This window comes from Simochromis diagramma, unplaced genomic scaffold, assembly GCF_900408965.1.
Source record: "Simochromis diagramma unplaced genomic scaffold, fSimDia1.1 OVJJ01000293.1, whole genome shotgun sequence".
Lineage (NCBI taxonomy): Eukaryota > Metazoa > Chordata > Actinopteri > Cichliformes > Cichlidae > Simochromis > Simochromis diagramma.
Window position 1 is genome coordinate 17,013,069 of NW_024386801.1, and position 27,802 is coordinate 17,040,870.

The following is a 27,802-nucleotide window of genomic DNA, read 5'->3' on the forward strand; positions in this document are numbered from 1 at the left end:
TAAACAACTCAGAAAAACTGAGTGGAATAAGATACCGATCTCAGGAAAGGGGACGCTACAATAACTTCCAAATTGAAATCGTCGTTTAATGGTAGCCTGTGAAATGGGTGTAGGGGTTTTCGACCTTTTAAACAACGCAGCTTTTGGCAGACCTGAGATGTGAGCGGTTTCCAAGATGTTACCCCAGAGGTGTTAGCACACTGCAAAGCAGGCTTTCTTCATTTTAATCATCATTTGTTGGATTACACTAAAATAGATTTCAAAGCTCTGTCTGTTTTTGTTTTCTTTTTTTTTTTTTTCTTTGGTGGGAGAAAAGATGCGCTCGGCATTCCCTGAGAAAATTCTTTGTCAGAACTGGTCACGCCGGGTTACTTAGCGCTAATTCTGATCAACTATTTTTGTCACACAGATCTCGCTCTCACGCTCGGTCTCTCTCTTTCCACGCAGTAGTTTACCTCAAACACTGAAATGTTCTGAATCCCAGGACATCCAAGAAGAAAGTTAACTAAATTTAAACCCTTGTTGCTGACCAAAGGAAAAATGGCTGTTTCTTAAAGCTGTATCCTTGAAAATAGCTGCGAATTTTAACTGTGAATTAAAAGGAATAATACATTTTTAATCATTCAGATTCATTGTTATTTCCCCCACTCACCAGTAGTAGATGGGTAGTAATGTTAGTTAAACAGACTGAGAGTTTAAGCGTTTAGTATTTTATTTTACAAATACAAAAAAGTTTGCACACAAAAACAGCACAGCGTGGAGAGCGGGTTGATGCAGGTCAATCCGGTAAAACAGAAAGCAGCTTCTAACCTGTGCTGTTTCGTTTCATAAAAAGAAAGAAAAAGAAATCCTAAACTTCTTGAACCTCCGTGCCCAAAACAACAAAACGATGCAGGAGTAGCTCCCCTAAAACGGTGGTCTCTAACAAAAGCAGGCAGGAGCAGAGGACAGGTGAACCACACCAAGTAGGCGGGACATAGGAGAAAGACAGGATGGTGAAGAAGTACAGGCCTCTCCAAACCAGCTGAGATTTAGTTCCCATCTATCTCCCCAAGCATGTCTTGTCTATTCACGGTGATCTCAGCAATAAATTCACATCATTTCATTCTTGAATCCACCTGGACATTTGTGCCAAATTTGCAGAAGTTCCTTGAGGCATTGCTGAGATATTGCATTGAGGAGAGTAGACGACTCTAAAGCAGTGCCTTCAGGCAGGGCTGTGGCAGAGCATAAGACGTGTTCATATTTGAAAATTGAGTTTTTTGTTATCTTGTGAATTGAGCCAGTTACACATAAAAGCAGCTGTTAGGGGGATGCATGTAGATTTATTTTGGATAGCTTGACCCTGAGAAAGGACGTGCGGTGTCACTTACTATCAGCAGAAACTGACAGTGAGATCTGGTGTTATTGAACTGGGTGATGTTGTAACCCCAAGCAGGCACAACCATCTGCTCCCACAAGAGTGTGTTTTTGTGCATGTCTATTATTTATGGCTGTTACCTTGGGCAAGCCAAAGGCCTGATATCAGCTAGGAACTCTGATAATGCCTCCTAAATTCAGAGTGTGGCTATGTACTTAAGTTTTGTGTGTGTGTTTGTGTGTGTGAAACAGGCAGCAGCAGGGAACATCATCAACATGTTGTGGCAGCTGATGGAAAATGGTTTGGAAGAGCTGAAACTTTTACAGACAGTCCTCGTCCTGTTGACCACCAACACGGTTGTACATGATGAAGTGCTATCCAAGGTAAAAGCATAGACACACACACTGTTTGCATGTATTATATGGATGAACAGTATAGTAGCAGTAGTTTGTTTTTTCCCTGTGCCCAGGCTATTGTGCTGTGTTTTCGTCTGCACTTCACCAAGGACAACATCACCAACAACACAGCAGCTGCCACCGTTAGACAAGTTGTCACCGTGGTGTTTGAGAGGATGGTGGCCGAGGACGAGCGCTTTAAAGGTTAGAGTTCATTGGTTCTGAAAGTAGGAAGATGATACAGTAAAATTCTGAGATGCTTAATATTACAGATGGTGTGAAAAACTGAAAAGTACATCTTTACACCTTAAGCTATTTAAATAGAACATAGATAAAAATGCCTTTTAATTGAAAGCTAATTTACTGTGTAATGTATTTTGTATTTAACCTCAAGGCATTGTGGAGCAGCCCCCTCCTGTCCAGGGAAACACCAACCGCCGGTCTGTTAGCACTTTGAGACCCAGTGCAAAGGATGCATACATGCTGTTTCAGGTATGTCCACCAGGGGGCGGTAGCCTTCTATAAGCCGTCCTGCCCTCTTGTCAGAGTTGGTTAGATGCTGATTTTGAGATCTTTCTTATAATCTCAAATTGAGGTCCAGTAAAACTAATTCAGAAATATTTCTTTTCATCTCTGAAATGAAGTAATTTTTTTAAAGAGGGATTCGGTTGTCTTGAAGTCTTTCACCCACATTACACTTTCATGTGATGATGATTGTTCTTCACGCAGAGCTCAGTCAAAGCCCTGTTTCAGCCACTGTGATGTGGGTAGGACAACACTGCATTGTTTTGAAGGCTGTTGTTCACCTTCCTGCAGGACTTGTGCCAGCTGGTGAATGCTGACGCCCCCTACTGGCTGGTGGGGATGACAGAGATGACACGGACGTTTGGCCTTGAGCTGCTGGAGTCTGTTCTTAATGATTTCCCCGGTGTATTCCTGCAGGTAAAGAGAGAAAAAAGATCGAGTTTGTGAACATCTAGCCCAGGGGTGGGCAATCTCAGTCCACGAGGGCAGGTGTCCCTGCAGGTTTTAGATGTCCTTGAACCAACACAGCTGATTTAAATGGCTAAATTAGCTCCTCAACATGTCCTGAAGTTCTCCAGAGGCCTGGTAACGAACTAATCATGTGCTTCAGGTGTGTTGACCCAAGGTGAGATCTAAAACCTGCAGGGACACCGGCCCTCGTGGACTGAGATTGCCCACCCCTGATCTAGACCAAAAACAAGGTGTCAGACCAGAAGTTGCAAAAAAGAGAAAAGTCTGCTCATTGTTAGGTTCCAACTTTTTTTATTTTAAAAGGTTTAGATCCATCTTGTCCTTTCAATAAAATTCTTAATGAAACATTCTACAATAAAATAAATTAATTCACAGGATGTTTTGGTCTCCCTTTGTTTCCTACCCAGCATCAGGAGTTCAGTTTCCTGCTAAAAGAAAGAGTTTGTCCTCTCGTCATCAAGCTCTTCTCCCCTAACATCAAGTTCCGGCAGGGCAGCAGCAGCGCTGCTTCACCAGCTCCTGTGGAGAAACCTTACTTCCCCATCTGCATGAGGTTGCTGCGTGTGGTCTCCGTCCTCATCAAGCACTTCTACAGCTTACTGGTAATCTGTTGCGATGGTTGGGTGGTCAAAACAGTTGTCTGATGGTTGTTTTTATGTCTAAGGGATTTTCTTAAGCACAGAGCTGATGCACTTAATTGATCCAGTCAGATTAGCATTGGCTTACCCACGAAGTAGTTTTGTCTTAGTTCTCCTCCAAGCACTTTAATGAGCTTAACTACAATCGAGTAACTCAGCATTCCAGCTGTTTTTATTTAGTGGCATTTATTCAATTTTTGAGATGGAATTTTTTTTTCTTTTTGCTCAAATTGATCAAAAAGCCGTTCCACTTCCACAAAGCCAGAAGGTATTCAGAGGTTTTGCATCACTTTCAGTCTGATATGTGTGTGCTTGGTTTGCAGGTGACTGAGTGTGAGATCTTCTTGTCTCTGTTGGTGAAATTTCTGGATGGGGAGAAGCCTCAGTGGCTCAGAGCAGTGGCTGTGGAATCAGTCCACAGACTGTGTGTGCAGCCTCATTTGTTACGGTAAGCAGCTTTAAAAAAACAACACAGATTTTTAGTTACAGGGTCTGGAAACTTATGTTTTTTTTCCTACTTTAGTTAAAAAAAATATAGCTGATTCTGCACAATTACATTCATTAAACCCTTTTGTGACTAAGGTTGTTTAACTGTTTCTCAGAGTGCAGTTTGGCCTAATGAAACTTGGCAAAGTCTGAAGTGTCCTTTTTTTTTCTTTCTAATACAACCCCACACTGCTGTGATCTCACTCTGCTCTTCTGTTTCAGTTCGTTCTGCCAGTCTTATGACATGAAGCAGCACTCCACTAAAGTGTTCAGAGACATTGTCAATGCTCTGGGATCCTTCATCCAGTCCCTCTTCATCGTTCCCAATGCGGGAAACGTGGCTGCTGTCGGCACGCCAGCTGGTAAGTTGACTGAGTTGTCCTTATTTAGAATTTCTATTGATGTCAAGGAGATGTGTTCAAATGGGCCTGAAATTCAGATTTACTGCACTTACACCCCCTTACCTCATTCCTCTCCGGCTTTCGTTGTAGGAGGGTCAGGTTCAGGTGCTCAAGGCACAGCACAAGGCGGTCCAGGCACAGGAGGGGTCAGCGGCACCCTGACTACCCAGGCTGCATTTGAATACCGTGGTACCTGGATCCCCCTTATGACTGTTAGTGTCCAGGGAAGCGCCAAGGCCACCTAGTAAGAATTTCTTTTGTACATACTGAATAATCTCCCCTTTATTTATTGTGTGTTTATAAGGATGTAATTCCAGTCACAGATGTAGAAAGTAAACAGTTCCAGGACCGACTAGCTTTGTGCTGCAAAGTGGCATAAATATAGACAAACTTGTCATTTTTTAAATGTATTTTTTCCCCCAAGATGTTGTTTCTGACGTTAATGATACAGCAGATCAAAAGTTATTTGCTGAAAAGAAATGGCTGCCTAACATGTTAATGGTCTTGGAAAAGGAGGCAGCACTTATATGTCAAATTTCCAGACAGAAACTTTTCAGTTCATGTACTTCACCTCATTTCTCTTTCTCCATCTCTCTCCCAGCTTAGAGATGCTGGACAAGGTTGAGCCCCCATCCATCCCAGAGGGCTATGCCATGTCAGTGGCCTTCAGTGCTCTGCTCGACCTGGTGAGGGGCATCACCACCATGATTGAAAGAGAACTGGCCGCGGAGGAGGAGGCAGCTGCTGAATTTAGAGAAGCTCACCCTGACCAGGAGTGGAAGCCGCAACCTGGTGAGAATGTACAGAAGGAAAAAATGTTCTTTGGAGCGTTTTATTCTCATGATACACCCTGACAAGAAGGATATTAATCAGTTGAAAATATATGAAAGCAGACATATGGAGATGGGGAAGCAGGAGGGGTGTGTATAATGGTCTAGCCTGTCATGATTCTGGGTGGTAGCACTTGTACAAACTCTAGTGACCACAATTATAACCGAACCTCTTTATAATTTCAAATAAGAAGTGGAAAAAAATTAGAGATGATCAATTTCTTTTCTTTTTCCCCAACATGAGACTGTCCAGACTGATGTGATACCATTTAGGAATAAACCCCGTAATGTTTTGTTTGTCTCAGGGGCTCACCTGGTGTGGGAGGAGATGGTCAACGCCTGCTGGTGCGGTCTCCTGGCTGCACTGTCTCTGCTGCTGGATGCCAGGTACGGATTCTGGAGTCAGCAGACATGTTATATATTTACAGCAGTGATTCAGACAGGAACGTTTTACAGCTTTAGTCCTTTGTAAATTGCACCACATTAAAGATTACTTTAAACGCACGATGTATGCTTAACAGATGAATACACATTTAATTTCCCGTTCAAGTGTTTGTTCAATAGAACTAGGAGGTGAGTTTTTGTGCTGCTGAAACAGACATTATCATGTTGTAGTTATTAATATTAATAATAGCTCTGTGTCCAACATAACAACCCTCAGGTCAGTGGCTTAGAGTTTAATGGCCTATTTTTTTTTTTTTTATTGGCTTGTGTTTTTATATTTTTAAATAGTCATGCAATTTAATTAAAACAATATTTCAGATGATTTCACTTACAAAATGGAAAACGATACAGAAGCCTTGAAATTAATATGGCGTGACCATATTATAGTCTCTAATGCAGTCATGTTCCCCTTTAGACAGCTTCTCTGTTAGCTGCAGGTATCGCTCCCATGTTAAATAGGACGGCGCCCTCAGCCTTCATCGAGCTGTATAATTTAACCAGTCTGGTATCTGGTGTCAGACTAAGTTAACTGTTCATATTTTAATACAACCTGTGCGAATCTTTCACGGTGTAAAACCAACAGCGGTGGATGGAGCAGCTACAGAGTTTGCTTTTCTTCAGTTTGTTGATCAGGTGGTTCGATGCAGGACTCCCGCTCACTTTTTCCCAGTTAAGGGTTTAATGGTGATCAGATGTTTTGGTGCTGCTGTTTTGGATGCTAGAAACATGTTTTCTTTTACTCTCAGTTCACCGTCTCAGTAATGGCTCTGCCTATTTACCGTTCACAGCGTGTAACGCTGTAGACTCTGGCTCTGACATTAAACTTTGCCAGCATCACCATCACTGCTTCTGTTGTGTTATCAGCGTTTTTGCTGAAAAACTGGAGGCTGCCTGGACTTAGGGTTGTCATACGCTGCTCCTAAATATGTTTGTAGTGCAGGGTCTGTTTTAAGTCGCAAATGTGGGTTTACATCTTTTAACACAACAGCCCCGCTACACAGCCGTGCATTAAACGAAGTATAGAAGCATTCGTGCTGAGAATTTTCAATAATCAAATTATATGAATTACTCGATAAATCGTTGCACCCCAGAATTAGTCCCCCTGATGCCAACATCATTTTTTGCTGGTCCCCACAGCATAATATTCCTAGCACTGTGTTTGACTGTGGGGATGGAGTTCTTGTGGTTGTAGGTTTCTCCCTTCTTTCTCCAAACATAAGCAGCGTCTCTGTGGCCAAAGAGCTCAAGTTTTATCTCACCTGATCAAAGGACGCACTTCCAGTCCAGGTTGTCCTCAGCATACTTCAGTGTCTGTTCTTCCTGTGTTTTTCTTGGTCTGCAACCTCTCAGCCCATTCCTGTGCAGTATTCTAGTGATTCACTAAGTCACTAGTAGTTGTGACTTTAGACACATTTGTCACTAGTTTTCTTTCCAGCCTTTGAAATATTTAGCTTCCTGCCTCTGTCAGGCTCTGTGGCTCTCTTTGAATTTCTTAATGATACTTCTCACTACAGTTCTTGACACTTGGAGATGCTGTGATAGCTTTCTATATCCACCTCCTGCTTTGTGAGCATTAGCAATTCTTTTTGTCGAGTCAAAAGAGATTTCTTGTTTTTGACATGATGCTTTCTCAAGTGTCAGTTGGAAGAAAACCCTCAGTTTTAACTTGAGTTTACAAGTTTTGAGCATTACAAAGTTAAAACACATCATTGCAAAGGTCAGCTTTTCAGCTGCTAATAACACAAACTCTGCTCATTTTTATTATTGTGTGCAAACAGAAATAATTGATGGTTTGTAAAGAAGACTAATTTGTTTAGACGTGCTATGTTGAAAATTCTTCACTTGGTCATAGAAGTACTTTGAAAGAAATTCAAATTTCATTGCTGGGTTTAATAATTTTGCCTTTATCTATACATATCCTATCATGTTCTAATAATGAATAAAGGTCTGATATAGCCTTGGAAGCATTTCTTAGGATATAAATATTAAATTAGACAATAAGGAATACAATCTGCAGTGTGTTATGTTTCACTTTTCTGTCCTCTTTCTTCCTTTTCTCATGTCTTGCGTGTTCAGCACTGATGAGACAGCGACTGAGAACATCTTGAAAGCAGAGCTGACCATGGCCTCGCTGTGTGGCCGTCTCGGCCTGGTGACACCTCGTGATGCCTTTATAACGGCCATCTGCAAGGCCTCTCTGCCCCCACACTACGCCCTAACTGTCCTCAGCAGCAACGCTGCCACCCTCTCCAGCAAAGGTGGGTGACTGAGAATGCATCTAAAGATAAATACAAAACACATTTTTAAGGGAACTCAAGTTTCATATAACCTCTATTTTTGTTGTACAAGTATGTCAGGCATGTAGTTATTCACTTGTACACACCAAGAAATGCAAGAGCAAATACATGTTTTATACTGCAAACCATTAAAAGTCCCCATGTAAAGCCCTGAGGGATGGCCTCTGGTCACATGTGTTTAATGAGCAGGTCTAATCTCCCACATGGGTAAGATGTGCTCAACATGTAAACTGTTGGCACTCTGCCTGTCCCTGTTCTCCTGCTCTTGTTGCATTAATCCATAAGTTTTCACTGTGGCTTCTAATTAGACACACCAAGGAGAATGTGCCTGGGGAACGTAGGCGTCCACACACAGCTGCTCTCAAGCCGGCCGCTCAGACTCTCACTATTTGCATATCAGCTTGTAGAGATAAAGCCGGCAAATTGGGTCTTGACTCACCGATGGGATGTTTGTCTTGGAGTTAATTAAGAGAGCTTTTCTTGCATGTTGTAAGCTTGCTACAAAATCCCCTCAAAAACCTTGACTCCTGTACGTGTGCGCGTGTGTATCATGTTTGCGTGGGTGCGTGTGTGTGTTTTCTCCACAGCTTATTCAATCCAGGGCCAGAACGTGCAGATTATCAGCCCCTCCAGTGAATCTCATCAGCAGGTGGTGGCTGTGGGGCAGCCACTAACTGCCCAGCCCCAGGGCACTGTTGTGGTAAGGACACACACATTTGGAAGACTTGGTGGTTACATACTCGTTAAGTGTAACAGATTTTCACATTTTAATTTGTGTAGCAGTTTTCCCAAAACAAAGCTCACAAGTGTTTTTTTTATCAAAACAAGTTAGATTAACAATAATCTTCCATAATGGAGACAATGGCAGCGGAGCTCTTGCTGTTGGGCAGGTTAAATCCAAATAAGGCAGGAAAACCACTTTTCCACAAATAGCAGCAGTTTGGTGAGTCCAAACGGGCTCCAAACAATCAAGTTAAAAAAAATAAAGTTTGATACATCTAACACTGAACTATGAGTTAAGTAAATGGTTTTAATTTGTTGGTACTTGAAGGTTTCAGTAAATAAATATGTTCAGAATCTCTGTAAAAAAAACAAAAAAACAAAACAAAAAAAAACCCAGCTTCAAAACAGGTAATACTGCTTAACTATATTTCTCGCCAGTATCAATGTGCATAGTAGAGTATATTCCCACAGTATTGACTATGTGAAATAAGATGCTTTTCTTTGTCAGGGCCTCGTTCAGGTCGGCAGTTCTTAATAGATGCGGGACATGGATGCTTGTGCGCTGAAATGTTTCTTGAGGGCAAAAAGATTTGAAAGTACCTGCACAGTGACCTCGATCCTGACCTGGAATAATCATGCAGAGTTTAAAGTTTTCCCTATAGTAATGTTAGCATATTGTTTTCATTTCCTTTGCTTTTACACTACGTTTCCACCACCTTCTTTTTGTTAACACACTTTTCATTGCCTGTGGTGAGACGGAATACTGTCATAATAAGTCATAATAACTTGTTCTATAGATGCGACTCACTTGGTAATATACCGTGTGCCTTAGAATTGACTGTAACGTTACTCTCTCCCTCTTTTAGCTGACTGCCAAAAACATCCAGTGTATGCGAACCCTGCTCAACCTGGCTCACTGCCACGGAGCCGTGCTGGGCACCTCCTGGCAGCTGGTACTGGCTACCCTCCAGGTACTACAACCACCTACAGCCACACGCTTACTTACTTGCAACCACGCACATATGTACACACTCTCATGTAATTAGACGTCACATACAAATCCATTTCATGTATAAATGCACAAAACTGTTCTTGCACTGTCTGCATTGTGCTTTATGCACCTCTCAGAGAGAAAGTGGAATCATTCTTAGCACATTTACATAAAAATACATGTCTTTCAGCATGTTGGTGTACTTTTTCCAAGACCTGATATGAACTTTTCTTCAACTCTCCTTCACCTTCTGTTTTTCTCCCAGCACTTAGTGTGGATCCTCGGGCTTAAGCCAGGCGTGGGTGGTGCCTTGAAGCCTGGTCGAGCAGTGGAGGGCCCCAGTACGGTCAGTGTTTTTTATAACCTTTGTATTGAACTTGTATTGCACATTATGTTTCCCAGCTCATTGTTGAAGGTGATGGGCTTACATGCTAATCGTGTGTCTCCAACCTAAACAGGTGCTGACCACAGCAGTGATGACAGACCTGCCTGTTATCTCCAACATCCTGTCCAGACTGTTCGAGAGCTCTCAGTAAGGATCAGTGTGCCTGAGCATATGTAGATACTTTACTTACTTACCTGATGATCTTAAAATGGATATGTACAATAAACATTTGTTAATAAATATGACTGGGAAGGAGCACAGTATTTTCTTAGAGAGATAGGCTAGTGTTGCCCCTGTTGTAAAATCAGAATTTTAAGTTATTAATGCTAAGCAGAATAGGCACATGTTATCTGAAATAAGTATTTTTCTGTCATCTAGGTATCTGGATGATGTGTCCCTGCATCACCTGATCAATGCTCTCTGTTCCCTCTCCCTGGAAGCGATGGAAATGGCTTATGGAAACAACAAGGTAAACGGTTTCTCTAGTTGACTGATGTTTAGGAAGAGATTTGAGTTTGATTCAAATCTTATAAGGAACTTGTGCTTCTGTGAAACATATCCAGTGTTTTATTTTGGGTTTTTTACACCTTCTGTTTTGTATTATGTTTTTTTTCAGGAGCCGTCTCTGTTTGCAGTCGCCAAGCTGCTTGAAACCGGTTTGGTCAACATGGATCGCATAGAGATCTTGTGGAGACCACTGACAGGCCACTTATTGGAGGTAATGACTACTTAGAACAGAAGCCTACACGTACATTTCATGTTAAATGAGGTACAGTCTATTTTTCCTGTACCTCTTTGATCAAATATCGCATCATTTTAGCTTAATAAATAAATGTACCTGTTAAATCGGTACTCAAGGTAAAGTCTTTGTCTTTGGAAATGTAGATTAATTATGTAGACATGAGTTCATATAGTAGCTAAGACCAAAAAATGTCTTCCTTTTTTTTTTTTGTTAAATAAACTATACAGGATTTAATCGCAGTGATTGGTGGTATTAGGTTTGTTTTTCCAGTACATATTTGTCTTAATACCACCAAATTTCCACTATACTGCTTACTGTTCTTTAGTGTTATATACCCAGAGTAAAACCTGTATGTTGTGGTAAATAATGCAGAACATAGGTCATATCAACCAGCAAGCTGACCTATCATTTCACAAGCAGTAATGCAATATATGGACTGATATGAGCGATAAACTGGGTTTTTTTTTTTTTTAGTCATTTCTTCAGCTGTCATCAGAAAATCCCTGCTATGTATCTGTAAACATCTGTGTTTTGAGGTTTTCGTCACATTTTCTCTATCTCCTTTTTCTTTTGCACACCCGTTTGTTTTGCAGAAGGTAAGCTCAGATCCTCTCCTCAGTAAACACTGACTTTCCCATCTCTCCTTCCCTCTCTGCCTCTTGGTTCCAATCTGGTTGGTTTTTTTTTTTTTGCTCCCTCTCGATCAGACATAAACATGCTGGAGCTGAGAGGTCGCTATGCCACAGTGTGTCCACAACGTGTTTGTGCTGTTATCAGTGTTTGAGCCTACATTATTTTGCAAAGCTTTTTCAGTGTGAATTCCTGATTTGTCTCAAAGTAGAATCCAAAGCTGCAAACTGGCAAAAACGTGCTTAGATAAAATGCTGAATATCTTTCTTTGCGACTTTGTCTACTATTCATACAGATAACGATGATAATGAAAAATGTGCGGCGTTAAGTAGATACTTAAAGCCGCACAGTATACAAAAGGGTGCACATGGATCATCTGGGTTTTGAAGCAGTAAATCTCGAGAATCGAGAAGTCTGATGCCATAAAAGTAGAAGATTTGTTTGACAAAGATAAACAAAGATGACTGATTTGGAACACAGAAAACACGGAAATGTTTTCTCTCAGATTCTTCAGGTTTTGTACCACATAGTGTACTTTTCTTTGCTCAGCCTGGTCTCTCCATGTGTATCTATGCTTTCATGATTACACTGTCTAGCACAGCATAATCTGTTGCCACAGGGGGATCCCAGTCTCTATCACACAGTCTGTGGTTTATTTCACCGACTTGTTTCACACCCACCCACTGTGAAAACTGCTGGGAAACGCTGTTCTGAACTGCCTGTGCATCAGATCTGTCATTGCGCCTGTTTGTGTCTGCATTTGTCCGTAAATGCTGTGTCCTGCAGGTCTGCCAGCATCCAAACTCCAGAATGAGAGAATGGGGAGCCGAGGCACTGACAGCACTTATTAAAGCTGGACTTGCCTACAAACACGATCCTCCACTGGCCCAAAATCAGGTAGGCAACGACACGATGGGTTATTTAGAAGAAGAAAAAACAAAGACGAAAGCAAACATGCACTTATCAGACATAAGATTACAACCACTGATAGGAAGTGAATAATGCTGATTATCTTTTCAACGTGGCACCTGTTAGTGGGTGGGATGTATCAAGGAGCAAATGAACATTTTGTCCTCAAAGTTGACGCATTAGAAGAAGGAAAAATGGGCAAGCGTGAGAATGTGAGTGAGTTTCAAAAGGGTCAACCTCTGGTGGCCAGATGACTGGGTCAGACCATCTGCAAAAATGGAGCTCCTGTGGGCTGTTCCTAGTCTGTTGTGGTCAGTATCTATCAAAAGTGTTCCAATTAAGGAAATGTTGTGAACCAGCACCGGGGTCTCAGGCGGCCAAGACTCACTGAGTGAAGGCTGGCCCGTTAGGTCGGAGCTGACAGACGAGCCTCTGTAGCTCAAATTGGTCAAAAAAAGTTAATGCTGGTTCTGGTAGAAAGGTGCCAGAATACACAGAGCATCACAGTTTGTTGTTTCTGGGGCTGCATAGCTGCAGACCAGTCTGGGTGCCCATGCTGACCCCATCCACCACTGAAAGCACCAACAATGGACACATGAGCATCGGCACTGGCCCATGGAGCAGTGGAAGAAGGTGGCCCGGTCTGATGAATCCTGTTTTCTTTTACACCACGTGGATGGCTGGGCGTGTGAGCGTCGCCTACCTGGGGAACTCCTGGCACCATGGAAGAAGGCAAGCCTGCGGAGGCAGTGCGATGCTTTGGGCAATGTTCTGTTGGGAAACCTTGGGTCCTGCCATCCATGTGGATGTTACTTTGACATATAACACCTACCAAAGAATCTTGCAGACCACACACATCCTTTCATAGGAAACAGTATTCCCTGATAGCTGTAGCCTCTTTCAGGAGGATAATGTGCCCTGCCACAAAGCAATAAAGGTTCAGGAATGGTTTGAAAAGAACATGTTTCAGGTGTTTACTTGACCTCCAAATTCTGTCGATCTCAGTCAAATCGAGCATTTGTTGGATGTCCTAGACAAACAAGTCCAATCAGGACTTAAAGGATATGTTGCTGACATCTTGGTGCCAGATACCAAAGCACACCTTTGGGACCAACACAATATTTGGGCAGATGGTTATAATGTTATGGCTGATCGGCATACTGCACAATGTGTATGAATAACACAATACTTGCCTGTATATGATGCTGATGTTCATCCTGTAAGCCACGACAGAAAGATAGAAAGGTCACTTTATCTTGTCGTTAATAAACACAAACTGTGACCTTAACCTTGGTGAGACTGATAACAAGCCTTATCTAAAACAGGGTGTGTGGAGGTTATATGAATAATAAAAATGACAGCCAATGAAACAATATTTTTAAAGCATTTCCTTGCATGTGGACAAGCTTTTACTACTTCATGTTGTCATTGCCAAACAAATTACTAAGCATAATGACTCATCATCAAACCACTGCGTTTGAAAATTCAGTAAGCCTTAATCCTTTCATTTTCAAACATGCAGAGTTAAAAAGTTTAATGCCAATTAGGAAAAAATGTCCAAACACATTTTTCTTTAAACAGTTTGTACTTCACCTGTTTACCCTTCCAATATGAATGTTATACTGTAGCTTTAATAAAGGCGCCACATTCTACTCTTTTAAAATTTAAAATACAAATTTCTGAATAGAAAACTTTACAGGTTAGTTGATCACCGTCTCCCTTTTCTTGATCCCTAAGCGGCTGCAGCTTCTATTGCTGAACCCCCTGAAGGAATTGTCCAACGTGCTGCACGCAGACATCCGGCAGAAACAGCTCGAGTGTGTCCTGCAGATCCTGCAGAGTCAGGGCGACAGCCTGGGGCCTGGTTGGCCCCTCGTATTGGGTGTTATAGGAGCCATTCGCAATGATCAAGGGTAAGAGCGTAATAGAGGGGCAGATTTTTGTCTCCACCAAAGAGGTGGGTGGGTGTCTGTCTGTATGTATATTAAAAAAAAAAAATTTATGCAAAGAAATAATACTATTACTATTATGCAATGCTATTCCCGGAAAAGTAAATGATGCCCAGAGACTGAGCTGCCTGTGTGAAAAGAAATCATTAAAAAAGAATTTTAAAGTGATTTTATGTCCACAGTTACACTGCACATAGTTAATGAAACTAATGCATGCCGCATGTCTTGTTCCTTCATCAGTGAGTCATTGATCCGAACCGCCTTCCAGTGCCTGCAGTTGGTGGTGACAGACTTCCTTCCCACCATGCCTTGCACGTGCCTCCAGATTGTAGTGGATGTAGCTGGCAGCTTTGGCCTTCAGAACCAGGAGCTCAACATCAGCCTCACGTCCATCGGCTTACTGGTACGATGACAGATGTGTACAGCTGTGGTAGTTATTATAAAGGATTATCAGTCAGACTTTTTTTCATGCTTTGCTGTCAGATGGTACCTGTAATTAAACAATCAAGTAAGTTTTTTGAGAGTCAACTAGCAGAGTAATGTGATGTAACTGGTGAATTAGCAAGTGCGATTGTAACTGTGAAGTAGAAGCAGGACGACTCTTGCTTGCGAAGGAGTGACAGGTGGCCCACGGCTTTACTTTTCAAACACTAGTTTTCAAATAGAAACCCGGTGTTTTTAATATATGATCAAACAATTGCAGTTCCCCACCTTTTTATTTATTTATTTTTTTTGTCGTATTATTTTCTTCTAACTCAACAGTCTTCTAATAACATTAGATAGACACTTTATGCAGGATTCAGGACATACAAAACCTGTTATTGATCTGTGGTTTGCCAGATTATTTCTCTTGGAGTGTGCCAGTTCCTGTGAGGTTACTTTATGGTAATGGATAGCAAAACTATCAGAAGCATCTTACTGCTTTCTCTCTCTAATTTATACCCCCACTTCGTTTTTGGTTTTTTTTTTCTTCTTCTTACCCACAGTGGAACATTTCAGACTACTTCTTCCAAAGGGGAGAAGCCATCACACAGGAGCTAGAGAGGGAGGAGGAAGCGCTGCAGAAACAGGCCCAGGAGAAAGGAGAGACCCTCAACAGGCCGTTCCACCCCGCCCCTCCCTTTGACTGCCTGTGGCTGTGTCTGTATGCCAAGCTTGGGGAGCTGTGCGTGGACCCGCGGCCTGCTGTGCGTAAGAGCGCCGGCCAGACGTTGTTCTCCACTATTGCTGCCCACGGAACCCTGCTCCAGCAGCCAACGTGGCACATTGTGGTGTGGAAGGTACAATCCCAGAAACGTCTCGTTATATGATGGAAAAAGAAAAACACGAAAAAATGTAAAATTTGACAGTACGTGATTGTTTTGTCACTCGTCGCCTCCAGGTCCTGTTCCAGCTGCTCGACTGTGTAAGAACGTCCTCCACCACAGCAGACAAGGAGAAGATCGAGTCAGGCGGTGGGAACATCCTTATCCATCACTCGCGCGACACAGCCGAGAAACAGTGGGCGGAGACGTGGGTGCTGACGCTAGCGGGCGTGGCGCGCATTTTCAACACAAGGCGGTATCTCCTTCAGCAGCTAGGTGAGCCCGCACGTGATGCTCTGTGACATTCAGCAGATTGCAGTTGGTGCATTTCTGCTTCAACACCTGTCAATATGTTCTGAGCCATTAATGCTCAGGACATCTTTGAAAATGGTGTCAAATATCAGAGCGCTAATGTTTCCACGCCGCCATCTTCTGCTGTGTATCTGCAGGTGATTTTTTTGAGGCCTGGGAGGTGCTGTTGAACCATATTCAGTCAGCTGCCCTCAGCAAAAACAATGAGGTCTCCCTGGCTGCCCTGAAGAGCTTTCAGGAAATCCTTCAGATCGTTACGCCTGTTAAAGACTCGGACAAAGCGGGCGACGCACTTGCTGCAATGGGCGTCCCTCCAGTGCTCATTGACCCGCTGTCAGCATCCGGTCCTGGAAGACCCCTGGTGCGTTCAGATTCACTACTGGAACGGTTGACACGGTACAACGGAGCTGAGCTGCAGGCGCCCCCGCCAGGGGAGGAGTCGGCCTTGGAGGACTCGGCACTGTGGTGGTCTGCATGGAACACGTGGTATCGAATGGGAACGGACAGCACGAGACCACCTACTGGCCCAACAGAGAAGCTCTCTTTTATCCCCAGTCAGCCCTTCCTCACAGCATTAATCCAGATTTTTCCAGCACTCTACCAGCACATCAAAGCCAACTTCAGTATGGAGGATCTAAAAAAGCTAGGGGTCATCCTTCATGGGGCTGTTTCCGTGCCTATCAGCAGCGATGCCTCACCCTTCATCCTCCCCTCATACACTGAGGCAGTGCTCACCAACCTGCAGGAAGCCGTGCTCACCGCTCTGGATGTTTTGCAGAAGGTGGGAGAAGGAATATTGCCACCGGTGAAGCTTTTAGCAGTTTGATGTGAGGTGGTTTGTGCTACAGTGTAGCATCAAGATAAGAGCGGGGGTCATGTGTGTAATCATCATCTGTTCAAATCCAGCAGGAGGTCCCATGTTGCATCTCGTTCTTTCCTTATTAATTACTCTAGCTTTTTCAGCATGCTTACCAAACATAGGCCCTTTCAGTTTAAAGTTAATTCCTCCCAGTTCCTTTCTATTCAGCCCAGGAAAGAAAAGAAAGTGTCAGTCTGCTAAATTGTGCAATATGCAGTCCTGTGGTGGAAGTCAGCAGTGTTTGTTCCTCCCTTCCCTCCCTGCTGCAGGCCATCTGTGTGGGCACGGAGAACCTGCAGGTCATGTACCCGGCCATCTTCGAGCAGCTGCTCCTTTTTGTGGAGTTCTCCTGCAAGCCGCCTCAGTACGGCAGGATGGAAACCAAACACGTGGCCAATGCCAAATACAACCAGGTAGGAAATGAAAAACGGACATCTAAATATTTGGTTTTCATTGCAGTTTATTTGCTTTTACAGTTTGTTTCATTAGACTGTTGGATGACGCACATTGTTATTCACCCACCTCTCTTCAGCCATTCTCAATAAGATCATATCTGTTCTTTGATGCTCGTGAAGTCCCCCTTCCACTCCCTCTGCCGTCTTGTCCTTATGAAGCTTCTGTCACGGCTCTTCGTGAGATTGACAGATAGTTCTCAACCCCCATTAGAAGCCCCAAACCATTCCTTCCTCAAATTCCTTCCCTCATGATTCATCTTGCTGGGCGGTTGCCAGAGAAATGCTTCAGTCCAGCACAGTTCATAGTCATTTAAAAAAGGAAAAAACTAAGTGTTTCCAAGGCACCCAGTAATGTTGAGCAAGACTATCGAAGTCACAAAAACAGAGTATTTTTAAATGAGTCTGACGTCAGAGTCATCTTAATCCTTGCTGTTCTGGAAACCTGGAAGTTCTGGAAACACGTAGCTCAAGCAGATGTTATTCCTGCACAGAAATCCTGAAAGGTGTCTCGATCAAATACTGAACGACTGATGGAGTCGGTCTAAATCCTGACCCTGCCTGTTTTAAATCTTGGCCGTGTGTCCGTCCTGCATTGGAGGTACAGTAAACTGGACATTTGTGTTGATCTGAGTCTGTTTAAATTGTTTAAGTTAGATGGTCAAACAAAATTCTCACCCAGCCAAACACCATTATGGGTGGTCTTTTTATTGCCTTCTTGGCTTTTATTCAGTCCTGATGTCAGATTGCGTCAAATGTCCTCAGTGCTGCTGGGAGGTTGTTTTGTTTTCCCCTCTTTTCCCTCGGCCCAGATTTTGGGATCTCGTTTAGCTGAGAGACGCACTTTAGATTTGATACAACTATAAAACATCGGTTTAATTTCAATCTTGTCTCATTCTGTTTCTTCGAACTACTCACTGGATAACCATTTTAGATCCAGCTGTTTGCGCCGGTGAGTGTCATCATCTCTCTCACCCCCACTCCCCCTCTCTGTAATTGTACTAAGCTGTGCTGAATGGTGATGACCTACCCTCTGCGGTAGATGAGATATCACTCCGCATGGTAGGCTCTCGCGTCTCATCTGCGTCTCTCACTCACTCCATGCTCCCCTCTTTCTCTGCCTGTCACTAACTGGTGGTTTTGCCTCTGTGTGCACAGCCCCACCTCCCCCTGTGGAGTTCATTTTCAGTTGATTTTGTGACTTTTGATGTTTTTTTTTTTTGTTTTTTTTGTTCATATGCATACTTGTGGCTCTGTTTTCTATTTCCTAAAGACACACTTTGTAGAATAAAATCTTTAGTTTGGCTGTAACGTTTCAGTTGTGGTACTGTAAACCTAACAAAGCTTGAAGCCGACTAATAGCGACTGCAGTTTAAAAATAAAATGGCGTGTTACTTGCGTACTTATGCAAAGTGTGTCTTTTTTTTTTTTTTTTTTTTTTTTTTTATTAAAACAAATGCTTTCACTGTCGCCAAAAGGTGAGCATAATGCCCATTCCTGTTTTGTTTGGTTTTGTTTTGTTAAATCTTCTTTACCCCTACAGGCAGAATGGGTTGCCTTAAACTACGTGCCCTTTGCTGAGCGCTCCTTGGAGGTGGTGGTGGACCTGTACCATAAAACAGCCTGCCACAAAGCTGTCATCAATGAAAAAGTTCTGCAGAATATCATTAAGGTATTTGTCCCTGGGTGGTGTACTTGCTGTTGGTGATGGTGAGAAAGAGTAAATGTTTGATGTGTTTTATCACTGTTCCTGTTTAGTGCAGCGAAATTTACTGTTGAGCTGCTTTCTGCTGACCACCCAATTATGTTTGAACCCTGCATATTCATCCAGTGTGGAATATCACGAGAATGCTTCTTTCATTTTAACCTCCTAAGACCCGAACTCTTTCATGGCATGCATTTTAAATTTCTCTGCTATTTGGGCTGATTGGGACCCGATGAATGTAAAAACAAAGAATTACCAGATTTTTATTTTTTTAAATTTTTTTTAACCTGATTTTTGTTTCTGAGAAAAATTAGATCCACACGTGAGGACATTCACTTTAAATTTCAATAGAACAGTTGCAGTATAATGTATTTGTTTAGCTACGTAAAGCACTGCTGTGTGAATATTCCTTAAGGCTGCTGCAATTGTTGCTTTTAAAAGAATAATGACTAAACTGGCTGTTTGCGTCTGAAACAACTTTCTTTATTAGACCTACAGACCTGCTCAACCTTTTTAGGATTTTAAACTGGCAAACATTTAAAAAAAAGTTTGGTGTGAAAATTTGGAAAATTCAGTTTACAAAAATGGGTGGAGGAACATAACTTTAGTAGTATGCGATACGCCTCTTCAGTTTTGAAATCGTTTAATTCTGAGAGACCTCCAGCCTCTGGGCAGATTTTACTTGATTGCCCTTTGACCTCACTGTATTGATCGTAATATTGGGTTCATACTGTACATCAGCGGGCAGATGCAAAGTGTTCCCAGTATTTTCAAAACTTTTTTCCAAATTCAGTCCATCAAACACTAAAGGATACTGTCAGTGTAAGCGATCCAAAAGGCTCAACTTATCTCAAATCTGCCACTCTTCCTTTTCCCCCTACTTCTGACACCTGTGTTTAACTGCTCTTTTCTTCTCAGTGAATTTTTAGAAACCCAAAACTGAAATGAGTCAGTTTATCAGAGAGATGCTCAAGAAGCAAGGCACTGGTATTTGTGAAATGTCATTGTAGGGAGCGCCAAGCTGCTCTTGGAAAAAAGATGACTTTGTTAAAATGTCGGTGGCTGACTTTCCCACGAGGTTGATGAGGCGTCTTTACATTCTCCACTTTTATTAACTCTGTCTTTTGTCTAAAAGGAAGAGGGGTGAAAGTTTTTCGTGCACCGCTGTCGAGATTAATTTTAAGTGTTCCTTTGTGTTTCAATCTCATGAGCTTTTTTGTTTTGTTTTTTGCCTTCAAGACTTTAAGAATGCCCTTGAGTCTGAAGTACGCCTGTCCGTCAGAGAGCACCTGGAAGCTCGCTGTGTCGTCTCTGCTCAAGGTGCTGTCCATTGGACTACCAGTGGCACGGCAGCATGCCTCATCCGGGAAGTTTGACACTATGTGGCCAGAGTTGGCCAATGCCTTTGAAGACTTTCTTTTCACCAAAAGGTAGAGATTCCCCCCACCCCCATGCTTATTGTGCAGCTTTCAGAGGTTCTAAGCAGAAAACTGTTGTTCTGTTACAGTACTCCTCCAGATAACCTGTCTATCCAGGAATTTCAGAAGAATGAAGCCATCGATGTAGAGGTACGTGCTTGTTTCTAGACTCTGATAATATATCCCCAAATAGTTTGCAAGTTTTTCCCAAGTTTGCATCATCGTTCCCTCTTCATTTTAGGTGGTCCAGCTGATCAGCACAGAAATCTTACCATTTGCCAATTTCATCCCCAAAGACTTTGTTGGCCAGATTATGGCCATGCTGAATAAAGGATCCATTCACTCACAGTCTCCCTCATTCACAGGTAATATGTGACTCTGGCAGCTAAGTTGCTTTGGCTTTAGCAGTTGTGTATTCCTGAAACTGGCGCAACAGCATGCTGGCCAAGTGTTGGAATCATAATTTAGGTGCTTGGTTTGTTGCCGGAGTCTTTCTTGCGGCTTATCAGTAACAACTGTGCATGTGTTGAGCCGTACAGCCAAACCCTGTCAGTCCCTCTCACTGTCAATCGAAAATAATTCTTCCAACAGAGGCAGAGATAGATGTGCGGATGAGAGAGGAGTTTTCCAAAGTGTGTTTTGAGACACTGCTGCAGTTTTCCTTCAGCAACAAGGTTTCCACGCCGCAGGAGGGTTACATCTCTCGTATGGCGCTCTCCGTGCTCCTCAAGAGGTCCCAGGATGTTCTCCGACGATACGTAGAGGACGAGAGGTTGAGTGGACGCTGCCCATTACCAAGGTACCCAGCCACCATGGGTATCTATTTGTGTGTGCTTTTTTTAGCGCGTGGTGTTTTACACATTTTCCAAGAGGCCATCAATTCTGATGACTGTAATGCTACACTTTAACCACTGGGAGATTTAGCAAATGCAAAATCAAGACCAGCCCTGGCTTCATTTATCTCTTATTTCCCTTTTTAAACAATGTAAAACCGCCATACTTCTACCACATTTCTCCAAGACTCAGTGGAAGTTAAAGATGCCCATGGATAAACTGCACCACAAGCAGAGAAAATAAAGGGAGAGAGGGGAGAAGTAAAATATATTCTTATGTCTTCTGTATAAATACAAAGTGCCTGAAATAAAACAGTACATGCAGAGCTTAACAAATCTATTAGAGCATCTATCAAAACAGCAAAACACAAATATCTCAGAAATCTGTCCTGAATTCATTTTTTTCAATTTTGAGCCGGCACACTGGACAACTTTGAAAAGTCAGAAATTAATCAAGCGTAACATTCAGCCACTAAGTAAATAACTGTAATATGACATCTTAATCAAAACTGAAGTTTGAAGATTCATGGAGAACAACAATAATTATATTTTAACATTAAAAATATTTTTGTTTTAAGAGTTCCTGGTTCTTTCTTACCAGGTTTAAGCAGTGTAGCCATTCTCCTCTCACCCTTTGCATTTTCACCCAGAGAACTGTCGCTCATTGGATGTTTTCTCTTTTCAGACTGTTCTCTGTAAACTCTACAAGTGGTTTCATGAGAAAGTCCCAGCAGATCATCACCTTCTGTAATACTCAGACCAGCCCGTTTAGCACCAACAATCACAGTTCTGCAGCTCTATGTACATATGAACAGTATTAACAGAGAAAAAATATATAAAATGTACAAATATACAAACCAGTGTAAAAAGTAGATATGTAATAAATAGTGTTATGTATATACATGATTGTTATTGGCTCTCCCCCTCGCTGTTTGCCTCTTCCACTTTTCTCCTACTGCCGTGCCTTTGTAGCTAAGCAAGGCCTTTGTTGTTTTTCATTTTAGGCAACAAGTGACAGAGATTATCTTTGTCTTGAAAGCTATCAGCACTTTGATGGACTCCCTGAAAAAAACACAGCCAGAGAATGGTGAGTATCAAACTATAAAAATGGATAAATAAGTCTTGGAAAGATAATAAAGGAGGCATTTTCTGCCCATTCTTTGTATCATTGCTTGTGTTTCTGGCAAGGTCAGTTAGAAAAAAACAAAAAAACAATTTCCTATAACTGCAGAAGATTGAAGGTAAGACATGGTGAAATAGTGATTTCGAAGTGCCCTTCCGCATATTTGCATTGCATCGCCCTTTGCTTGATAAAATTCCTACAGGCAAAGGGAAACACAGTTTTGCTCTGAATAAATTGCTTCTTTGATTGTTTTCTATTCACAACTCATATTGCCTTCCTTCTTCCCTCCTTTTCTGATATTCTCTCATTTACTTCCTGCAGTGGATGGCAACACGTGGGCTCAGGTGATCGCCCTGTACCCCACACTGGTCGAGTGCATTACGTGCTCATCGTCTGAGGTGAGCTCAGCCCTGAAGGAGGCCCTGGGGCCCTTTAAAGACTTTATGCAGCCACCCGTCTCCAAAATCCAGAATGGAGAGTCCTGACCAGGCTCGCTCGCAACCCGGCATTTTTTTTAGTTTTTTTTTGGTCTTCTTTCTAAATGAAGAAATCCCGAAGGTGTTTTCTCGACTTGACTCATGCACTTCACAACTGTACGGATGTGAACTCTACGGTGACATGAAGCAACCCACGGTGAATAGCGATATCGAGGCTGCCTCAGACTACACCATTGACCCCGACCTTCATGCACATTTTCATATGCTTTTCGTGTGAGCTGATAATGGGCCAGCCCCCAACCCCCCCGCTTTCACACTCATATAGACTGGCTGCACTTGCCTGTTAACTACAGAGAATTTAAAAAAACAACGGCAGTGTTGCCTCTGGGTTTAGTTTTTGTTCTCCTGAAGAGACTGCATCAGTGTACAGTGTGTGGTGAAAGTGTTGATGATGTTATAAAGAGAAAAATGCAAAAAAATAACAAAAAACTGGGGCTTTACTGATCTTAAAAAGAAATGAACATTTAATCTTTTGCAACATTTTCAACAGTGAGGATTTTATGCAAGAAAACAAATCTTACTGTAACATTCCATGTCATCTTTAGCCAGCCATCGGAGAAGGGATGTATGTGTCTGTGTAAAATAAATGGGACAATTCTACAAACAGCTCTTGAGTGTGATGAAAATGCAGCTTCCTAGAAGCCCAGATATACCACTTCGTACACAATTATATTTCTGAGTCATCCTGGTTTGAGACCTTTGGCCTGTAGGTGGATGGTGTTGATGTGTTGTCTTGTAGCCCTCTATCAAAGACTGTATATAAAAGAAGACAGCCACTGTAATTTGTAAAGTCAGATTTGGAACTTTTTTGAAATGAGACACCGCAGGTGAGACGTGGATCTGACTGAAACCAGTGATGCTGCGTGCTTACGAGGTGGTGACCTGCCAGTTACATCGACACCTCTTTGACCTGCATCGGTGCTCTGTCTTACAGTGTTTTAAATTGGAACGTAATTTGCATAAATTGTGTGAAGCTAGCAATGAATATCATAGAATAACAAGATAAAATCTTTACTCATAACTCGTAAATCAAGTTGAGAAAATATAAGAGAAGCATTTGGGTTTCTTTTAAATGTAGAGTTGCCTCCTGCTGGCTATTAGAATCCATAAGCCACAGTTTTCAGACCTGTGACTATATCGATCTTTTATATACAGTCTGTGGCGACCTTATACGTATATAGAACTCATCTGATAATAGCCAAATAACAGCCTGGCATGTAGGGAACAAGCTTGTTTAACTAAGTAAATTACTGGTTTCAGGAGAAAAGCTCACATTTGAAAATGAGACCCTGAGGTATTTTTCTCTATTGCCCGACATATTAGAGACAAAATTAGGAGAAAAATAATGAGCAGTTTGACTGTCACATTGCAATATGGTCAAAACATTATTTGATTTTTGTATACGTAGGTATACAAAATACGTAGGTGTCTAAGTATCTATTATTAACCTTTTTTTTAACACTGATAATTCTTTACACCATCCCATTATAGCATCTTTTACAGCAGGGGTGGCCAACCCGCGGCTCTCAATCCGCATGCGGCTCTTTGCCTGGTTTCATGCGGCTCTTACGTTCATATCAAAGTTTGTGTTTGTGTTTTGGGGTTTTTTGTGTTGTTGTTTTAAAATGTGCGCGTTCGCTTCGCTTGAGTTCAATACGGTATTGTCATCAAATGCGCATGTGTGTGAGATGAAAATACCGCAAAGTTTCCCAGTAGGAGCAAATTCGCCCTTAAAATGGCAGGAAAAAATGCACAGCAAAAAGAAAATATGAAGATGAACACGGGACGTTTTTAACAGAGTGGGAGAGTTTATATTTTTTTGTTGAACGCAATGGCAAGCCATTCTGCCTTATATGTCAGACGTCATTAGCGCATTTCAATGCTGCAGCGCCACTTCGGCTCACTCCATGCTAACATCGACCAGGAATTTCCAAAAGGGACTGAACTTCGCAAGCACGAGTTGGCCACTTTGAAAAGTCAGGCAGAAAAGCAGAAATCTTGTCTCCTGAAAACGGCAAATTAAAACGCATGGTATCAGACGTCCAACTGCCCCGCCACGCTGAACACAGAATATAGGACATTAACACAGCCATTGAATCACAGTTGCACTCTGACCTTCAAGCATGTGAGTATTTTAGTGTCGCATTGGATGAGAGTTGTGATATACAAGACAAGCCTCAGTTGGCAATATTTGCACGGTCTGTGTCAAACGATTGTGTGATCAAAGAACTACTCCTGGATATTGTACCATTAAAAGACAGAACCCGTGGCATAGATGTGAAAGAAACCACGATGGCTGCATTTGAAAAAGCAAATCTGCCCATAAGGAAATTAAGTGCAATAGCCACGGATGGAGCACCAGCCATGATGGGATCTGTGAACGGGCTTGTGGGGCTGTGCAAAGCTGACCAAACTATTCCTGACTTTTGGATCATCCACATGGAGCAACTCGTGTCTAAATCATTGAATTTAGATAACGTCATGAAGCCTGTGATGGAAACCGTCAACTATATCCGCACACATGCGCTTAGCCACAGGCAATTCAAGAATCTCATCGCTGAGCTGGACCAAGGGCTTCCAGGTGACCTGCCGCTGCAGTGCGCTGTGAGGTGGCTGTCAAAAGGCCAGGTACTCTCTCGCTTCTTTGAGCTTTTGGATGCCGTGAAACTGTTTATGGAAGAGAAGGACAAGGACTATCCCGAGCTCTCGGACCTCAAGTGGATTATGGATCTGGCCTTTTTGGTCGACATGCTGTGTCACTTGGACAGACTGAACCTGACCCTGCAGGGTAAGTTAAAAATGCTGCCTGACCTGGTGCAAAGTGTGTTTGCGATTGTCAACAAACTGAAGCTGTTCAAGACACATATTCAAAAGGGAGATATAACGCATTTTCCCACTGCTAAAAGCCAGCGGGCAAGTCTCCAGCGCTGCCCTGAGTAAGCAAAGAGCCAGATATGCAACGCTGATTGAAAACTTGCACGAAAGCTTTGTGACCCGGTTCCATGATCTACAACTGAAAAGGCCACAGATTACGTTCCTCGTCGACCCATTTAATGCAGAGACCGGCTGTTTGAAAGTCCCGCTAGTCACAGATGAAGCTGCGGCTGAGTTGGAGATGATCGATCTTTGTGAGGAGGACCAATTGAAACCTGCTTTAAGGGAAGGGACCATTGAGTTCTGGAAAAGTGTGCCAATAGAAAAATACCCCAATGTCAAACGGGCTGCGCTTAAGATACTGTCAATGTTTGGGTCAACATACGTCTGGGAGTCTGTGTTCTCTACCCTAAAACATGTGAAATCAAAGCATCGATCTGTTGTGACTGACACTCGTGAAAGAATTGCTCCGAGTGGCAACAACGGAATACAAGCCAGATTTGAAGAGGATTGTTCAAGGCAAGGGATGCCAGAAGTCCCACTAAACAACATGCATTGTAAAAGTAAATGCTATTGTAGATTATTATATTTTTGTTTGTGGACTTGGTTGAACTGAGAGTTTGTGTGTGTGAGACAGTGCACACAATGCTCATTGTTGAAAATGACTGGCCTGTGGTTTTAGTACTGTAGGAGTCCATTTCTGTCATTATCATGTTGGTGTGTGTGACATTTACAATAAACCTGGCTGAGCAGAGATGTGTGTATTTTGTGTGTGTGTGTGTGTGTGTGTGTGTGAGAGAGAGAGAGAGAGAGAGAGAGAGAGAGAGAGAGAGAGAGAGAGAGAGAGAGAGAGAGAGGAAAGGATGGGTGATGTTCATGTGTGCCCATGCGTGTGATGTGGCTCTTTGCGGTAACACAGTAAAAAAAAAAAAAGTGGCTCTTGGTCTCTGACTGGTTGGCCACCCTTGTTTTACAGTGATCATATTTATTTAACATATCAATACAAATGCTTTAAATAGATTTTTTTTTTCTTTTCTTTTTGAGCATTGAGAGTCGTGATGTGTGTATTCTGTACAGCAGGTGGGGTTATAGTTTCTTGCAGAGGCATCTTAGACACAAAAATATTAAAACAGTTTCAGTCACCCACGAATTTACAAACCAAACCACCATTACATTAAAGGTGGACTCCACTGCTGTCTCTCAACGTGCTCCTGGGGGACCTCGAGCCCTAGCTTGGGATTATGCAGTGGGTCATATGAGGGGAAAGGACCTTTTTGTGGTTTGCACTGAACACGCGGAGGAAGAAGGAGGAGGAGAGAAAGGGGGAGTAAGTCTGCTTGGGCGGGGTTTCCCTCTTATTTCAAGTCTGCACAGAAGAAGAGCGAAGCGGGAGAGAGGACGGAGTGTCTTCGGCTGCGTGGGAATGTTGCTTTCGTCGGCGAAGCGGGGCATTTCGGTCCCTTTACGGCATTTTTGTACTGCTTCTGTCTTCGTTTTCGTCTTATTACCACGTACTGGCTGAGGTAGTAGTTTGTGCTGTTGGTTGGGTTGAGACACTGCCCGCTATGGAGATGACTGCGCAAGCTACTGCCTTGCTAGTGCTGGTGCCTCCACTCCAGCCGAAGGAGAGAGGGAGAGGAAAAAAGCCCAGCTCCCAGCGCTGTTAGACGGTTTTTCCAGGTAATGCATACCTAGCTATGTAGGCTAGCCTCTCGTGGTGTATTTGAAGCTGTAATTTAAACAAGGACATCTGCTTACTGTTGATTTCTAAGCTGAAGCAGTTTAATTGCTGTATCATGTTTTTTTCTTCTTCTTCTAATAAAATAGTCAATGACTGTGGGGAGGGAGGGGGGGCACTTTTGTCAATGTATTTTTAATTTTTATTGTGTGAGATTTGAATTATTTTTGGAGAATGGGTGAGAAAGCTGGCATGTGTAGTAATATAATTAGCGAGTTTAAAAAAGGAAAAAAAAAAAAGCAAATTTTTTCTTTCCTTTTTTTAAAGATGCACGAGGAAGTGTGTATGCTATAGATTTGCAGAGTTTTCCGCCACCTCGGGCGGAGTGGGCTATGTAGGAAGCATGTAGGTCAACAGTACTGTTGCTATGAGGAGAGCAGTGACGTGGCTGCTGCTGCCCACAGAGGTGTCCTACAGTACATCTGCTCTGATGCACACAAGCTGGCTTTATGGCTCTCCCCGGACTTCTTTGTTAATAAGAATGCATACCATCATGCTGTGTGTGCTTCTC

General features: G+C 42.6%; 1 protein-coding gene and 1 long non-coding RNA gene across 5 annotated transcripts in view; one reads left to right on the forward strand and one right to left on the reverse strand.

Moving 5' to 3' along the window:
- The window catches only part of mon2 (MON2 homolog, regulator of endosome-to-Golgi trafficking), a 33,644-nt gene extending 10,359 nt beyond the window's left edge, over positions 1–23,285 (forward strand). The window contains exons 4-36 of one of the 4 annotated variants that reach the window (XM_040026237.1): positions 1,612–1,743; positions 1,830–1,959; positions 2,150–2,247; positions 2,572–2,697; positions 3,159–3,353; positions 3,713–3,837; positions 4,098–4,237; positions 4,367–4,520; positions 4,878–5,068; positions 5,412–5,493; positions 7,627–7,808; positions 8,435–8,547; positions 9,437–9,541; positions 9,827–9,907; positions 10,020–10,093; positions 10,325–10,415; positions 10,563–10,664; positions 11,282–11,284; positions 12,105–12,215; positions 13,965–14,140; positions 14,417–14,579; positions 15,163–15,456; positions 15,558–15,756; positions 15,930–16,573; positions 16,921–17,064; positions 18,038–18,055; positions 18,647–18,775; positions 20,048–20,238; positions 20,316–20,376; positions 20,468–20,591; positions 20,818–21,025; positions 22,064–22,146; positions 22,504–23,285. In XM_040026237.1, the coding sequence (XP_039882171.1) occupies positions 1,612–1,743; positions 1,830–1,959; positions 2,150–2,247; positions 2,572–2,697; positions 3,159–3,353; positions 3,713–3,837; positions 4,098–4,237; positions 4,367–4,520; positions 4,878–5,068; positions 5,412–5,493; positions 7,627–7,808; positions 8,435–8,547; positions 9,437–9,541; positions 9,827–9,907; positions 10,020–10,093; positions 10,325–10,415; positions 10,563–10,664; positions 11,282–11,284; positions 12,105–12,215; positions 13,965–14,140; positions 14,417–14,579; positions 15,163–15,456; positions 15,558–15,756; positions 15,930–16,573; positions 16,921–17,064; positions 18,038–18,055; positions 18,647–18,775; positions 20,048–20,238; positions 20,316–20,376; positions 20,468–20,591; positions 20,818–21,025; positions 22,064–22,146; positions 22,504–22,667 (4,833 nt within the window). In that variant the 3' untranslated portion in view covers positions 22,668–23,285. The remainder of the gene's footprint in view (positions 1–1,611; positions 1,744–1,829; positions 1,960–2,149; positions 2,248–2,571; positions 2,698–3,158; positions 3,354–3,712; positions 3,838–4,097; positions 4,238–4,366; positions 4,521–4,877; positions 5,069–5,411; positions 5,494–7,626; positions 7,809–8,434; positions 8,548–9,436; positions 9,542–9,826; positions 9,908–10,019; positions 10,094–10,324; positions 10,416–10,562; positions 10,665–11,281; positions 11,285–12,104; positions 12,216–13,964; positions 14,141–14,416; positions 14,580–15,162; positions 15,457–15,557; positions 15,757–15,929; positions 16,574–16,920; positions 17,065–18,037; positions 18,056–18,646; positions 18,776–20,047; positions 20,239–20,315; positions 20,377–20,467; positions 20,592–20,817; positions 21,026–22,063; positions 22,147–22,503) is intronic. The other 3 variants (XM_040026239.1, XM_040026238.1, XM_040026240.1) reach the window with 3 other exon arrangements.
- On the reverse strand, positions 7,362–27,054 carry LOC120730103. The gene is made up of 3 exons (XR_005695055.1): positions 26,954–27,054; positions 11,315–11,328; positions 7,362–7,372 (listed from the first exon to the last, which is right to left on the reverse strand). It is a non-coding gene; the product is annotated as an uncharacterized LOC120730103 (long non-coding RNA).
- Between the last annotated feature and the right edge of the window lie 748 nt (positions 27,055–27,802).